The 15,207-nt window shown below is 39.1% G+C and overlaps 1 protein-coding gene and 1 pseudogene across 1 annotated transcript; both read left to right on the top strand.

The window, feature by feature from the left end:
• The first annotated feature begins 236 nt into the window (after window positions 1-236).
• Window positions 237-1,493, top strand: LOC112855632 (olfactory receptor 4F6-like; annotated as a pseudogene).
• Window positions 1,494-10,853: 9,360 nt separating this feature from the next.
• LOC112855279 (olfactory receptor 4F15) lies at window positions 10,854-12,150 on the top strand. The gene has a single exon (XM_025918877.2). The coding sequence runs from the start codon at window positions 10,959-10,961 to the stop codon at window positions 11,895-11,897; it is 939 nt and encodes a 312-aa protein (XP_025774662.1). The 5' UTR covers window positions 10,854-10,958; the 3' UTR covers window positions 11,898-12,150.
• The last annotated feature ends 3,057 nt before the right edge of the window (window positions 12,151-15,207 follow it).

Here is a 15,207-nt window from a genome sequence, read left to right as displayed (position 1 = left end):
ATTTACATCACTTGATTATTTCATGGAGTTGAGTAATTTATAAAAGTCTATTAACTTGTGGTCATATACGAGATATCCCAAAAACAACGACAGAAAAAATACAACAGAACTACCCATAAAAATAAGTACAGGTATCCTTATTTTTTGCAGTACTTTTTTGAGACGCAGTATAGTACAAGGATATCTGAATTGCGTTGTGACTGAAATGGTCTGCAGGAGCAGACATCAGCCTTCCTCAGGTTTTCTGACAATGATATTATGGCCCAGGATTAAGATCAGTGCCATTTCTCCTGAATCAGTTTCTCATTACTCTCCTCTTTCAGGTGGCGTGAGAGGTGTCACTGCTGACAGAGGCAACGGAGGAGGCCAATCACTCGGCGATGCTGCAGTTTGTGTTCCTGGGACTCTCCACCTCAGGGGACATCCAGCTCTTTCTCTCCCTCTTTTCCTGTGTGTTCTATGTGGCGAGCCCAGTGGGAAACCTCCTCATTGTGCTAAGTGTGACCTCTGTCCCCGGTTTACAGTCCCCTACGTACTTCCTGCTGGCCAACCTTTCCATCACCGACGTGATATTTTGCCGTTGCACAGCTCCCAAGATGATTTATGATGTTTTAAGATAATGCAAAACCATCTCTTTTGGGGGCTGTGTAGTTCAGATCTTCTTTATCCGTGCAGTTGGGGGCATTGAGATGGTGCTCTCATCGCCATGGCCTCTGACAGATATGTTGCCATATGTAAGCCTCTGCACTGCCTGACCATCATGACCCCTGTGGAGGTGCATTTTATTTCTAGTCACTTCCTGGATCATTGGCCTTATTCATTCAGTGACTCAATGGGGTTTTGTTGTAGACTTGCCTTTCTGTGGGCCTAATGAATTAGACAGTTTTTTTGTGACCTTCCTCGGTTCATCAAGCTTGCTTGTGGAGAGACAAACACATTGGGATTCATGGTTACTGCCAACAGTGGCTTTATTTCTGTGGCCTTCTGTTTACTTCTAATCATCTCTTACATCTTTGTTTTGGTGACTGTTCAGAAAATCTTCAGGCAGTATGTCCAAGGCTCTCTCCACTCTGTCAGCTCATGTCACTGTGGTTGTTTTGTTCTTTGGGCCATTAATCTTGTTCTATGTGTGGCCATTTCCCACATCTCATCTGAAGAAATTCCTTGCCATCTTTGATGCAGTTATCATGATCCTTTTCTGAATCCGGTCACCTATACTTTTAGGAATAAAGATATGAAGGTGGCAATGAGGAGCCTATGCTCTCAGTTTGTAAGTTAATGTCTTTTAAACATGTGGAGGATTGAACTGTGATGTCATTCCCTGGACTCTGGTTATAGAAGAGACTTACAGGTCATGGATTTCTTATCTCACCAGGGGTCATACCTGTAGATGGTGGCAAACAGAATTAGTATAAATGTTAATCAATCCCCTTTGAAAGGCAATATGTGGTTTATTGTTCATTTTTTAAAAAGTGTTTATTTATTTTGGGAGACAGTGCGCGTACAAGCTGGAGGAGGGGCGGAGAGAGAGAGAGAGAGAGAGAGAGAGAGAGAGAGAATCCCAGGCAGGCTCTAAGCCCAGTATGGAGCCTGACATTGGGCTCAATTTCACAAACCTGCAAGATAATTACCTGAGCTGAGATCAAGAGTTGAACAGCTAACCAACTGAGCCACCAAGTCACCCCTGTATTGCTCATTTTCTATTTTTCCCATAGTAAACATACTATCTCAGTTTAAGGATAAATGTTAATTTTTCCTTCATGTTATGTTTCTTATTATACAGCTGATTGATTTTCTATATTTTCAGCTCCTTATCTGTCAGCCTTCCTCATTATTCTATTGCTAATCTGGATTTTTCAGGGCCCAGCAAGGAGATAATAACCATAGCAGTTATTATGAGAGAAAATGTCGGTATAAAGAATGGTTAACTAAATATAAAGCTGTTAACTAATTATTTGAAAAACAATAAACCCTGAGATACCACAGACATAGCATTGTACGAAGTAGCTCTCACCCCTAGAGATGGAAAATAAAGGGTAGCAGTTAGAATAAGTACACTTGGAAGAAAAAAGCTATTAAGATCTTGGAGGAAGGACCTGTGGAGTTGAAACTCAAATATCTGAGGAGGGGCTGCTGCTCGTGTCTCCGAGCTCAGAGGAAGGCAGGGTCACCACCTCTGAGGAAAGGGTGCTGGTGGCCAACACAGGTGTTCCTGAGGAGGGTGTGATGAGGTGAGCACCTCTAAGGCTGGAACACAGCTGCTGCCTTGGAAAGAAATCAGGGTTGCTGAGGTGAACAGGGCGTTGGGCGATGCTCACAGGCACAGTGAGCAGAGAGGAAGCCCACAGGCAGCAAAGAGGAGCGAGCAAAGAAGTCCTCCGTTCCGTTTCTAGCCTTGCAGTCGCCCTCTAGTGCCCTCCAAGGGCAGAGCTGGCAAGAAAGAAAGGAGTTTGCAGAGCCTCAGTGCCTGCATCCTAACAGAGTATAGAAAGATACCTCAGAGCTGAAAGATCGCTTATATAGCACATGCAGTAACATGGAAAATTATTAAAATTCAACTTGGGAGGGTCGCACGGCTTTTAAATTTTTCAAGTAAAGTAAACATCATCTCATAGATTCTCCCTATTTTAAAAAGTTTCAGGTACTGGAAAATTAGTTAATTAGTTCAAGACCATAAAGGGACTATATGGAAGATCTAAATTCCGAGTTTAAGTTGCCAGGCTCCTTGTCTTTTGTTGTCATCTATCATTTTAGATCTTGTGTCCTCATTTGCTGAGTCTTACATCTCCATTGGACTGTTGAGTTTTCACTAATGTGTACTGGTATATCTTTCCACTTTGTATCTTGAATGTCTGTTTGTCAGAGCTTCAACATTCCTGAATGATTTTCACTTAATAAATATATTTGGCCCCAATTTTACGTTTCTTTTTTGATCTTTTGTGTCACTTATTTATTTTTTAAAGTTTATTTATTGAGAGAGAGTGAGAGATTGGGGAAGGAGCAGAAAGAGGGAGAGAGAGAATCCCAAGCAGGCTCTGCTCTGTTAAGTACAGAACCCCACTTAGAGCTCAATGCATGTTTCCAAGCAGGGCTTGAACCTAGGAACTGTGAGATTGTGACCTGAGCCAAAATTAAGAGTTAAGACGCTTAACAGACTGAGCCATCCAGGTACCCTCTTTGGTTCATTTAAATAGAGCTTTTACTTTGGGAGAATTTTAGATTTACAGAGAAGTTGCAAAGGTAGTCCGAGGAGTTCCTATATGGCCTTCACCCGGTATCAGTTTCAGTTTCTTCTAATGTTATCATCTTACATTTCTGTGGTACACGGAGAGATCAACAGTGGTACGTGCCTATTAACTAATGATAGACGTTATTCAGATTTCACCAGTTTTTTCATTTTACCCTTTTCTTTTCTAGAGTTCAATCAAGGAAACAAGACATTTAGCTGTCATGATTCCTTAGCGACCTCTGGTTTCTTGAGTTTCATAGTCTTACCTGAAAGTCTTTCCATGGTGTTGATAGCTTTCAGGAATATTGGTCAGATATTTTTTAGAATGTCCTCTCAATGTGGGTTTGTCTGAAATTTTTCTTCATAATTTGACTGGGATTCTGGGTTTTTGAAAAGAATACTATAAATCATACCAGGGGTACGTAATATACACGTCATCCCTAGTGATGTTAAACTTGCTCAGTTGCTTTATTATGTGATCCTAATGAAAAAGAAGTGAGATGTTACTTGTGTAGCTATTTTTTTACTTAAAAATTTTCACCTTTTCTTTCAGTTCCCTAGTTCATTTATATGCAGGGAAATTGATATTTATCAAGCTGTTCTATGCAATTTGCATAACATTCTCAGAAGGTGAATATTATCAAATTACCTAAGGAAGCTTTTATTATTGATGATAGGATTTAAAGTAGCAAACCATATAACAGAGATGATCTTCTTAAATAATCTAGTGTCATTTGCCCCTCGCCTGACTCATTTATAACACTTCCCTTTGTTGCTTGGATCACAATAAATATATTTTTTAGGAGGCAATTTCCTTGACTAATTGACTTTAGTTTTGCAATCCCAGGTCAGGATAACATTAGTTGGTCACTATCCTTCAGTTCAGTTAATTAGCTATGTGTTCCATATATAGATACATTTATACACCTCCTGTGTGCTTGAGATTATAGTCTGGGAATAGCTCCAAGGGAAGGATGGAGTGAAATAGACAACAGGAGGAAGATCAAACTAGGTAAACTTTAGTCAGGAGGAAAACTCAGGTGAGGGTTTGCTTTTGTGTATTTCAATTAGCTTTTGCCCAGAGGCAGAAAGAAACATGTGTTAGTGGTGGGGAGATGATGAGTAGAGCAGGAAATAAACATGAATGGTTGTCAACATGAAAAACTGAATTAACCTGAAGTTTTAATAAGGACTTGGAAATGACTTGGAGATTCAGGGGGTGAGAATGCAGATACACTGCAGAGTCTGGAATCCACACTGTGGTCAGGCCCAGGATTTAGGCTGAATTGTTAACTGTACCAAGGGGTCTTTAGGGAGAGTTATTAGTACGCAAAGTAAATACAAATATGTGTGCGGTCGTGATAACAAGCTTGCTTTACCTTTATCTTCAGGGAACTCAAATATGAGAGAAAGTTCATTAGGTAGAAGTGATAAGCGACATTAAACACAACCCCAAGTTCATAGAATCAAGATGGAGAAAGGATAATAGAAAACCTGCTTAGAAGAAAAGTATCTAGGCATCTAACTCACCTTAAACTAAACTAATGTAGTGTAGGTTAAAACTAGGTGGTGGAAGGATGGAGAAAAAAGTAGGAAACTAAATGTATCATCTTTAACAACCAGTAATCGATCCTCCCGTTTTTGTGTATATTCTTTAAACATTTGTTAGAATTTTTTTCTAGGTCCCTCCAGTGAGATGTTTTATGGTGAAATGGTGGTGATTTCGTGGTGAAATAGCGCCAAAGATGAAGGGATAGAAGATGATCCTATGAAGGAAGACTAAAGGACTGGAGGTGGGTAATCTAGAGGGTATAGACGAGTGATGTTTATTTGCTTCTCCCAAGATCAAGGATAATAAACATTTATCTGAGAGAGTGCTGACAATGTCTTTCTATTCACAGAGAAAGAATCAAGCGGACATCGGTTTACTTGAAAGAATGAGAGGTTTTCTTTTTGTAAGGATGAACCTTTGGATTGCTATGTTAATAAAAAGTGAGACACCAAGGAAGAAAATAAATTTTCAAACCAGGTAAACTGTAGAGAAACCACCATGTCCTGGGTGGAGAAACCGAAGAAAAGAACTGGGTCAGAAAATATTTTTAGATCTCTTCCAACTGAGTGATTTTATTCATTGGGCATAATGAGCATCTCTCTGTTTTTCTTCCCCACAAAATTTTAAAATGTAAAATTCCCATGAGTCTATTCTAAGAGGTTGCCCTATTCTAATTCCATAAAAATCAAGACATTAGATGATGATTCCATTAAATGCTGCAGAATCTGAATTTACTGCATACCATGATCATTTACATAGTCTAAATGAAATGATGGCTGTAATTCTTGTCATGATTCTTGAGAGAAATAGCTAGACCACAAGTAGAGAACGCAAAGTGGAATATCTTCTAATGGCAATGGCCTTAGAGGAGCAGCCCTGTTTCCATGGAAGGCCTGCGATATCTCAAAGTGACCGAACCTAGGACCTTCCTCTAGAGGCCATTCAGAGACTGTATCTCAGAGCCAATGGAGAGATACTCAAGAAATCTGAATACTTGAAGACAGGAGCTGAGTAAGTTTCCAGATTTCCTATTTGTTATTTGTAGTAATTTTTCTTTTTTGCTCTTTAAGGGATGTAAAGTAGGTATATTTTGTCTTTGAACCCGTTTATCCTTCTTTACTTAGCGTTAGCTCTCATTCCTGGGGTCTGGCCCTCTCCTCCTGAGCTCATCTGTGTTTTTCCCTGACTTCTGCAGCAACCTATTCTAAGCTCATCCTTCTTTGGTGTTGAATGAGGCATAAATGAATCCGTTATTTCTTCACTGTGAAAACTTATTTCTTGCATGCACAATATCTCAGCTGAGGAAAGCCATCTGGTAACTTCCTTGTTTGTCTCTAATAGCTCAATGAAGCACCTTTCCCTTAGCAATGTAAGTAAAACTAGGGGATGCAGTATGTTAGTCAAAAAGAACACGACTAATGCTAGGTACTAGTAGGAAGGAATTCTGAGCATTGGGACTTTTGAGACTGTATATCTGAACAAGCTCCCAGTCTGCCATTTCTTACTTTTTAACATATTTTCCCATCTAATTGACCATCTCGAATTCTTGCTGCATTCAAAAACCCAATTTCCTATTGCCTTCCTTGTTGTCATTTCTATCAATTTCCTTTCTGATTTTTAAAATGTTAAGTTTCTTTTTCTCCAAAATTGTCCTTTTTGCCCTTGTGCTAGACTCTCTATTTATGTAAACTTTACAAAGATCACATAGTTTTTTTTTCCTGAATGACCCAATAAATCCTTTGCTGATTTTGCTAACCCTATTCCTTACATTTTTATTAATAGGCAGGTTTAGCAGTATTTCTTTTATCTTCTCACTTGTTATTTTTTTTGCTGTTCACATTACAATTTGGAGGAAGCACCACTTATATTTTTGTCTCATAGTATATTCTGATTGCATTCCTATTTCATACTCCTCCTTCCAAAGAAGACTCAGAAAAGTTTTGGCTAACACACTGTTTTACTTAGTGATCATAAGGAATGTTTTTTGCCTTATTTTTCTGCTCATTCCGTAGAAAAAAAAATTATTAGTAAGTTCATAGTTCGTGATATCGAGGTTTGGTTTTAAGTCAAATCATTTAATGGTTTAAGTGACTGTTACTTAAAATTGTCCTGATGACTGATACAAAAATACTTTTTGAATGAATGAATGTGTAAGTTACAAAATACAGCCAACATAATTTCTGAGCTGCTCTTCAGTCAGTACAAACAACTGTGATACACAAAACTTGCTCCAAGTGTCTTATAATATATTTGGGGAGGTAAAATCCATGTATGTTTATTAGAAAGTCACTGAAAAATTAGTGTGATAGATATCAAAGATGTAAAAATTCATATAAAAAGTCAGGATACTGAGAAGAGATTCTGTGAATGTGGACATTGAATTAGAAGGAAGCAGAGTGTTTGAGACTCCCCAGTATTTGATGAATTACAGTGTTTCTTCAAGGGTTCTGATCCTTTCTAGAGAAAAGACTCTGTATGTAACAGACCAAAATTGAATTTTCTGACATGAATATCAACTTCACAGAAGCAGAAAATCTTGCCTATGCTGTAACCTCAATGTGTGGAATGGTGCTTGGCATTGTGGGTCCTCAAAATTATTTACTAAATTCATGACTGAAACTCATCTCAAAGTCATTCAGAGAACCACTCAGGACTAAAGTATATACCCAGTTTTTCCAGAACACGTTGGTTGGCTGATTATCTTGGGATAATCCCAGGATAGGTTCCTTATTATTGGTGGGTATTAGTTGGTCAGACTTGGTCCTAGATGTGTTTGGAGTCAGAAGTGTCTTATGTGTAGTTTCAGAGGAAAGGTCTGGATGCACCATCTGTCCTTCATCCTTTAATATCTCTTCCATGTTCTTGACAGGCTCTCTGAAATTTCCTCCATCTGATTCACCGGTTAGTGATAAGGTCTTCCTTTTCCCACTAAAATTATTTGTTCACTTGTGAGAAGTGTACAGAATAATAGTCTTGAAGGCGTCCATGTCTTAATCCCCGAGCCTGTGAATATATGTTACTTTACGTGGCAAAGGGACTTTGTCTATGTGATTAAGAATTTTGAGATGGGCAAATTATCCTGGATTATCTGAGTCAGCCCCATGTAATCACACGGCATATACCTTACAAGGGGAAGGCAGGATGGACAGAGTCAGAGAGGAGAGGTGATGACAGTTGCTGAGTTTGGAGTGCTGTACAATGAAGAGGGAGGAAGGGGTCATGAAGCAAAGAATGCAGGCATCCTTGGAAGAAGGAGGGTCATGAATTCTCTCCTAGGTCTTCTGGAAGGAATGCAGCTCGGCCAACACCTTGATTCTAGCTTGGAAGACCCATTTTGGCCTTCTCATCTTCAGAACTGTGAGATGTCACGTTGGTGTGTTTTAAAACTACCAGGTTTCCAGTAAGTTGTTATTGCAGAAATAGATAATGAATACATATAGAACAAATACAAAGTTCTATTTAAGGCAAATAACTTTCAATGGAGCCAGGTGTTCTTGATCCTCTGTGGACCCTCCCACCAGTTAACTTTGTGATAGTGAGCAGGTCCTCAGGCATATCTCTTTGTATATAAATTGTTTCACTGGTGTAACATGAAGTTGTACTCAGTCAAAAACCACGACTGAGTTGGACCTCTGATAATTTATTTCTGGCAGATTTTCATCTTTAAAGAACTGTAATTGTGGATCCTGAGAAACTTAACAGAAACCCATGAGGGAGGGGAAGGGAAAAAAAAGAGGTTAGAGTGGGAGAGAGCCAAAGTATAAGAGACTCTTAAAAACTGAGAACAAACTGAGGGAGGGAGGGGAGGGTGGGTGATGGGTATTGAGGAGGGCACCTTTTGGGATGAGCACTGGGTGTTGTATGCAAACCAATTTGACAATAAATTTCATATATTGAAAAAAAAAAAGAACTGTAATTGTCTCCTACGTTTCCATGCTCCGATCTTGCTATTGTCCCTTAGTTCTTTTCCTGCCCTTTATCTCTATAACTCAGTTATGACCCTCTCTCATTGAAGACCCATATATTGGCTGGCTGTTTTCACCCAGTTCTTTTCCTGTTATTCTTTTATCCATTCCAGATGTATTTTGAAAAGAAGAGAGACTGCTTGTATGTGGCAGAGTTCTTATCTTTGGGTATTCAATGAGTATGTATCTCTATTTCTTTTTTTTTAATTTTTTGTTTTTTACTTTATTTAGTGTTTTTTATTTATGAGAGAGAGACAGAGACAAACAGACAGACAGAGACAGAGCATGAGTGTGGGAGGGGCAGAGTGAGAGAGGGACACAGAATCCGAAGCAGGCTCTAGGTTCTGAGCTGTTAGCACACAGCCCAATGCAGGCTTGAACCCGCAAGCTGTGAGACCATGACCTGAGTCGAAGCTGGACACCCAACTGACTGAGCCACTCAGGCGCCCCATCTCTATTTCTTTCTTTTTCTTTCTTTCTTTCTTTCTTTCTTTCTTTCTTTCTTTCTTCCTTCCTTCCTTCCTTCCTTCCTTCCTTCCTTCCTTCCTTCCTTCCTTCCTTCCTTCCTTTCTTTTAAAGTTTATTCATTTTGAGAAAGAGAGAAGGAGCATGCACATGCAAATGGGGCAGGGACAGAGAGAGAGGGAGACAGAGAGAATCCCAGGCTGGTTCCACACTGTCAGTGCAGAGTTTGATGAGGGGCCCGAACTCAGGAACCATGAGATCATGACCTGAGCCCAAGTCAGATACCGAACCTACTGAGCCATCCAGGTGCCCACATCTCTATTTCTGTTTGTGTGTCTACTACCGGAGGAGATTATTTGCCTCAGGTCATTACATGTATTATGTTAAAAATTGAAAATTTTTTCTCAAAGTGAGTATCATTAAAAGATAAAATGATTTTTTCCAGTTGAAACATATCAAAGAACTTCTATCAACTATTTAAAATTTTTTTGACATTTATTTATTTTTGAGAGGCAGAGAGAGACAAAGCACAAGCAGGAGAGGGGTGGGGAGAGAGAGAGAGAGAGAGAGAGAGAGAGAGAGAGAGAGAGAGAGAGAATCCGAAGCAGACTCCAGGCTCTGAGCTGTAAGCACAGATCCTGATGCGGGACTCGAACTCACGAACTGTGAGGATCATGACCTAAGCTGAAGTTGGATGCTTAACGCATTGAGCCACCCAGGTGCCCCTCTATCAACTATTTTAAATTAATAATTGAGATCCCATATTTCACTTGATGATAGAATTCTTTTCTGAAATAATTATTTTGTGTAGTTAGACAACTGTGTGAATGAAGCTTGGGATCCTGTGATAACTCCTGACTTTTACCATAAAATATACTATTAATATGAACTTTAGTGAATTATGATAGACTCTCTCGACTCCAGGGTCATTCTTTACTCCCTTTAATTTTTTTCCTTCATTCAGTCAGTGTGAGGCACTCATTAAATAACTACTTGTGTTAGTTACCTCTGGTGTTTTTAATGGAGGTAGGGGATACCCATATGAACTAAAATTATTCCTGTACCCAAGAGACTACACTGGTTAACTTGAGAGATGGAAATGGATATAATCATGAGAGATAGAGTGAAATAAATGCTAACAGTACAGAGTAGAGAGACTTAGGCAGGTTTGGAAGATTTCACAGGGAGAGATATTTGAGCTGGGACACTGAAAATTGGGACATTAGAGGACAGAAAGAGAAATTTTGAAAGTGGAAAGAAGGAAAATGTTTAAAGTCTAATTAAGCAACAGGAATAACAGAGACTTTGAAAGTTCTTTGCTGTGCATGAGGAATTGTTAGGTGGCTCACACGAGTGGCTGAAATCCTATCCATTTATAAGAAATCATAGTCAAAAGTATTTGAAGTTGACCCTGTATGTTACTGAGGTAGAATGCAGGGCAGGAGGAAATAGTAAGAGTGAGAGTAGAAGAAACCAGAAACCAGAAGGGAAACAAGTCCAGAGGTGGAATTCATTTAGTTGTAGCAGTTTTGGATCCACACTGGCATTGGGCACCGCTTGCCTCCTCCAAGTAGCAGACCAATATAAATCAGATGAAGCTTATTTGGCTGTGTGAACTGCTAATAGGATAACTGTTTTTATGGACTGTAGGCTTCCTTATGTAAACACTAATACTTGCCTAGGCAATTGTTTTTTATTTTCTTTCTTCCTTTAGGTAACATGAAAACTGATCCTGGTATCTGAGGCAATGGATAGAAGGAATCAGTCGACAGTATCAGAGTTTGTGCTCCTGGGACTCACTAATTCATGGGAGATCCAACTTCTCCTTTCTGTTTTCTCTTTTCTGTTCTACTTGGCAAGCATGATGGGAAACCTTGTCATTGTGTTCACTGTAACCTTGGATACTCATTTGCACTTCCCTATGTATTTCCTCCTGGCTAACCTCTCAGTCATTGATATGTTGTTTTGCTCAATCATAGCCCCTAAAATGATTTGTGATATTTTCAAGAAGCGCAAATCCATCTCTTTCTGTGGATGCTTTACCCAGATCTTCTTTAGCCATGCTGTCGGGGGCACTGAGATGGTGCTGCTTATAGCCATGGCCTTCGACAGATATGTGGCCATATGTAAGCCTCTGCACTACTTGACCGTCATGAGTCCCAGGATGTGTCTATATTTTGTAGTCACTTCCTGGGTCATTGGCTTCATCCATTCATTGATTCAAGTAGTTTTTGTGGTAGACTTGCCTTTTTGTGGCCCTAACGTGTTGGACAGTTTTTATTGTGACCTTCCCCGGCTCCTCAGACTTGCCTGCACAAACACCCAAGAACTGGAATTCATGGTTACTGTGAATAGTGGGCTCATTTCTGTGGGCTCCTTTATCGTGCTGGTCATTTCGTACATCTTCATTTTGTTTACTGTTTGGAAACATTCCTCTGGTGGCTCATCCAAGGCTATCTCTACACTGTCAGCTCATATCACTGTGGTAGTTTTGTTCTTTGGGCCACTGATGTTTTTCTACACATGGCCGTCTCCCACATCCAACCTGGATAAGTATCTTGCTATTTTTGATGCATTTATCACTCCTTTTCTGAATCCAGTCATCTATACATTCAGGAACAAAGAGATGAAAGCGGCAATGAGGAGATTGTGCAGTCATGTTGTGCATTACTGGAAGATCTCGTGAACTGCTGGCTATGAAGATATGAAATCATAGATTCTCCCCCATGCTGGTTGTAGAAAAGACATTTTACAATCTCAGGAAAATACTCAACACTTAAGATGTTATATGCCTAGAAAAGTACTATCTATGATATTATGATATCGATTTCACCATTAATTTAGAAGCGATGTTATTCTTTGATAGTCTATACATCAAAGTGTCAAAAACCAAATCATATGTGCTTTGTCACCTACATGGTTAGGAGCAGGCCACATAATTGAATAACCAAGATTTATTTTATCTTCCTTCTGCTTACTGGATTTTAAGTCTCGATTTCAATTTTCTTTGTTTCTACTTTGTTTGATTCTTATTTCTCCATTTTCTGCTTCCTTGGTGTCCTTATCAGGCTCCTCTATCTGGCAGTGTATAAAATTGCTAATTCTATGTTAGAATTGTAGAAGTTAAAGCTAGATTGAATTACCAACATCACTGCTTCTGATCCTTCTGGTGCCCTAGCTATAACCCAAGAAATGAGGGGTGACTGCAATTGGCCCAGGAGCAGGACAGAAATTACCAGAGAGCCAGGCACCAGAAACTATGTCCTTGGTTGCCATGTCACTGCCCCATCACTTTCAAATCAATTTTGCATTTGAGTTTCTGAACAAATTCTACTCTTCCAGTTATTTCCTATAGATCTATTTAAAGAAAGAGGTTTATATCTCTTATGTATTCCTTTTTTACTGGTAAATAGTCATCAACATTAAGCACTTCCTTATCATTTCTAAGTCTTTTCTTAGATTCTACCATGACCATACTCAAATTCCTAAAGGGTCACTGTGGCCCTTTTGTTTGAATGAAGGCATGTGGGAGTTAACTATATACAGACTCCTAGTCTAGAGCAATGCATAGTGTGTCCACCAAATGATACCCTCTCCCATCCCATGATCACCGCACCACTTCCTTGATGTATGATTTGAATGAAGGTACTTGGTAGTTGATACAACCCCCACACTGTTTCCGTGCCCTGTGGGTTTCAGCTATTGTAGAGGGTGAGGCGCTGAGACTGTCACATCCACACATCCAGACAGTATTTCAAAAAGTACATTATATTCTGTAGGGACAGTGGTGGCAATAAAATACCCAAACAATATTGGAATGGTGATCCCCATCCTCTGTCCATTTAATTCGCCACTGTGACTCCTACAAAAGTCAGGCAGATCCTGAAAAATGACAATGGACTATTGTAAACTCACCCTTGTAACAGACCTAACTGCAGTTGCTTTACCAAGGGTGGTAACTTTGCAAGAGCAGATTAACACAGCCTTGGCCATATGATATGTGATCATTGATCTCGTCCATTTTTTTCCCCGTATCTTTCAGGAAGGAGATTGGAAACAGCATTTTTATGAAATGGACATCAGTATATATTTACAGTTTTACCCTTTATCTTATAGTTGAAGAGATCCAGGCCAACTGGATATTTTATATGTCATCATAATTGTCTATTATATTAATGACATCATGCCATCAAACCAGATAAGGAGGAAATGGCAAGTACATTCATCCATTGGTAATATGTATGTGTTGTCAAGGGAGAGAATAAGTTGTGTAAAGAATGAGGAAATTTCACATCATTAAAATTTTAGGATTTCAAGATATGGATCAAAGACTCAAATGTAGAAGAAAACACAGGGCAAATGGTCTTTGACACTGGTCTTGGCAATAATTTCTTGGGTAAGACACCAAATACACAGGCAACAAAAGCTAAAATAAACGATTGAGGGGCGCCTGGGTGGCTTGGTCGGTTAAGCATCCGACTTCGGCTCAGGTCATGATCTCACAGTCCGTGAGTTCGAGCCCCGCGTCGGGCTCTGTGCTGACAGCTCAGAGCCTGGAGCCTGTTTCGGATTCTGTGTCTCCCTCTCTCTCTGCCCCTCCTCTGTTCATGCTCTGTCTCTCTCTGTCTCAAAAATAAATAAACGTTAAAAAAAAAAATAAAAATAAAATAAAATAAACGATTGAGAAGAAACAAATCTAAAGAGCTTCTGCACAGCAAAGGAAACAATAAATTGAAAAGGCAACTTACAGAATGGCAGAAAATGCTTGCCAATCATATATTTGATAAGGGGTTATTATACAAAATAATGAGAAAGTCATATAAGTAATAGCAAAAAGTAATTAATCCAATTAAAAAAAGGGTACAGGACCTGAAAAGACATTTTTCCAAAAAAAAGACATATAAATGTACAATATGTGTATGAAAAGGTGCTCACCCTCACTAATCATCAGGGAAATGCACATCAAAACCACAATGAGATATCACTTCACACCTGTTATTATGGCTGTTACAAAAAAAGAGACAAATGCTAGCAAGGACGTGGAGAAAAGGGAACCCTTCTGCACTGCTGATTGACAAGCAAATTGGTACAGCTGTTCATTTATAGTGAACATTATGAAAGTTTACAAAGAACAATATGATGGTTCATCAAAAAACTGAATACAGAACTACCACACGATCCAGCAATTCTGCTTCTGCGTGGATATTGAAAGGAAATGAAATCAGTATCTTGAAGAGGTATCTGCATACCCGTCTTCACTTCAGCATTATTACAGTAGCTAGGATATAGAAACAATGTAAATTTCTTTCAGTGCACGTTGAATAAATAAAATGGGGTATATATGCAAATGGAATCTTTAGCCATAAAAGGCAAATCCTGCCATTTGCGATAACATCGATGAGCCTGGAGGGCAATATTCTAACTGATAAAAGCCAGATAGAGAAAGACAAATAATGTACATTATCACTTATACGTGGGATAATTTCTTTTACAAAAAGAATCTGATTTCACAGACAGAGAATAGAATGGTGGCTTCAAGAAGTTTGGGGGAAGTTGAAATGGGGAGATATAGGTCAAAGGGTAAAACTTTCAGTTATAGGAAGATAGGTTCATAAGATCTAATGTACAGTGTGGTGACTATAGTTAATAATATGGTATTGTGTACTTGAAAGTTGCTAAAAGTAGATCTAAAGCATTTTTATGACACAAAGACACAGAGACACACACACACCCGAGAATTACCTATGTGAGGTGGTGGATGTGTTAACTTGACAATCATTACACAATACATGTAGGTATTAGGTCATCACATTATAAACTTTAAATATAGACAGTTTTGTTTGTCAATTATCCTCAATCAAGTTTGAAAAAAACTAGGAGTTTAATGGTCTGAGCATGTCTGGAGATCCTCTCAAAGTAAAGGAAAACTATTGAATCTTGTACCCTCTATCACTAATAAGGAAGCACAACGTCTGGTAGATTTCTCCTATTTCTGG

This window comes from Puma concolor, chromosome B3, assembly GCF_028749965.1.
Source record: "Puma concolor isolate L17-30 chromosome B3, mPumCon1.1.hap2, whole genome shotgun sequence".
NCBI classification, from domain to species: domain Eukaryota; kingdom Metazoa; phylum Chordata; class Mammalia; order Carnivora; family Felidae; genus Puma; species Puma concolor.
This window is presented reverse-complemented; position numbering and strand designations above follow the sequence as displayed.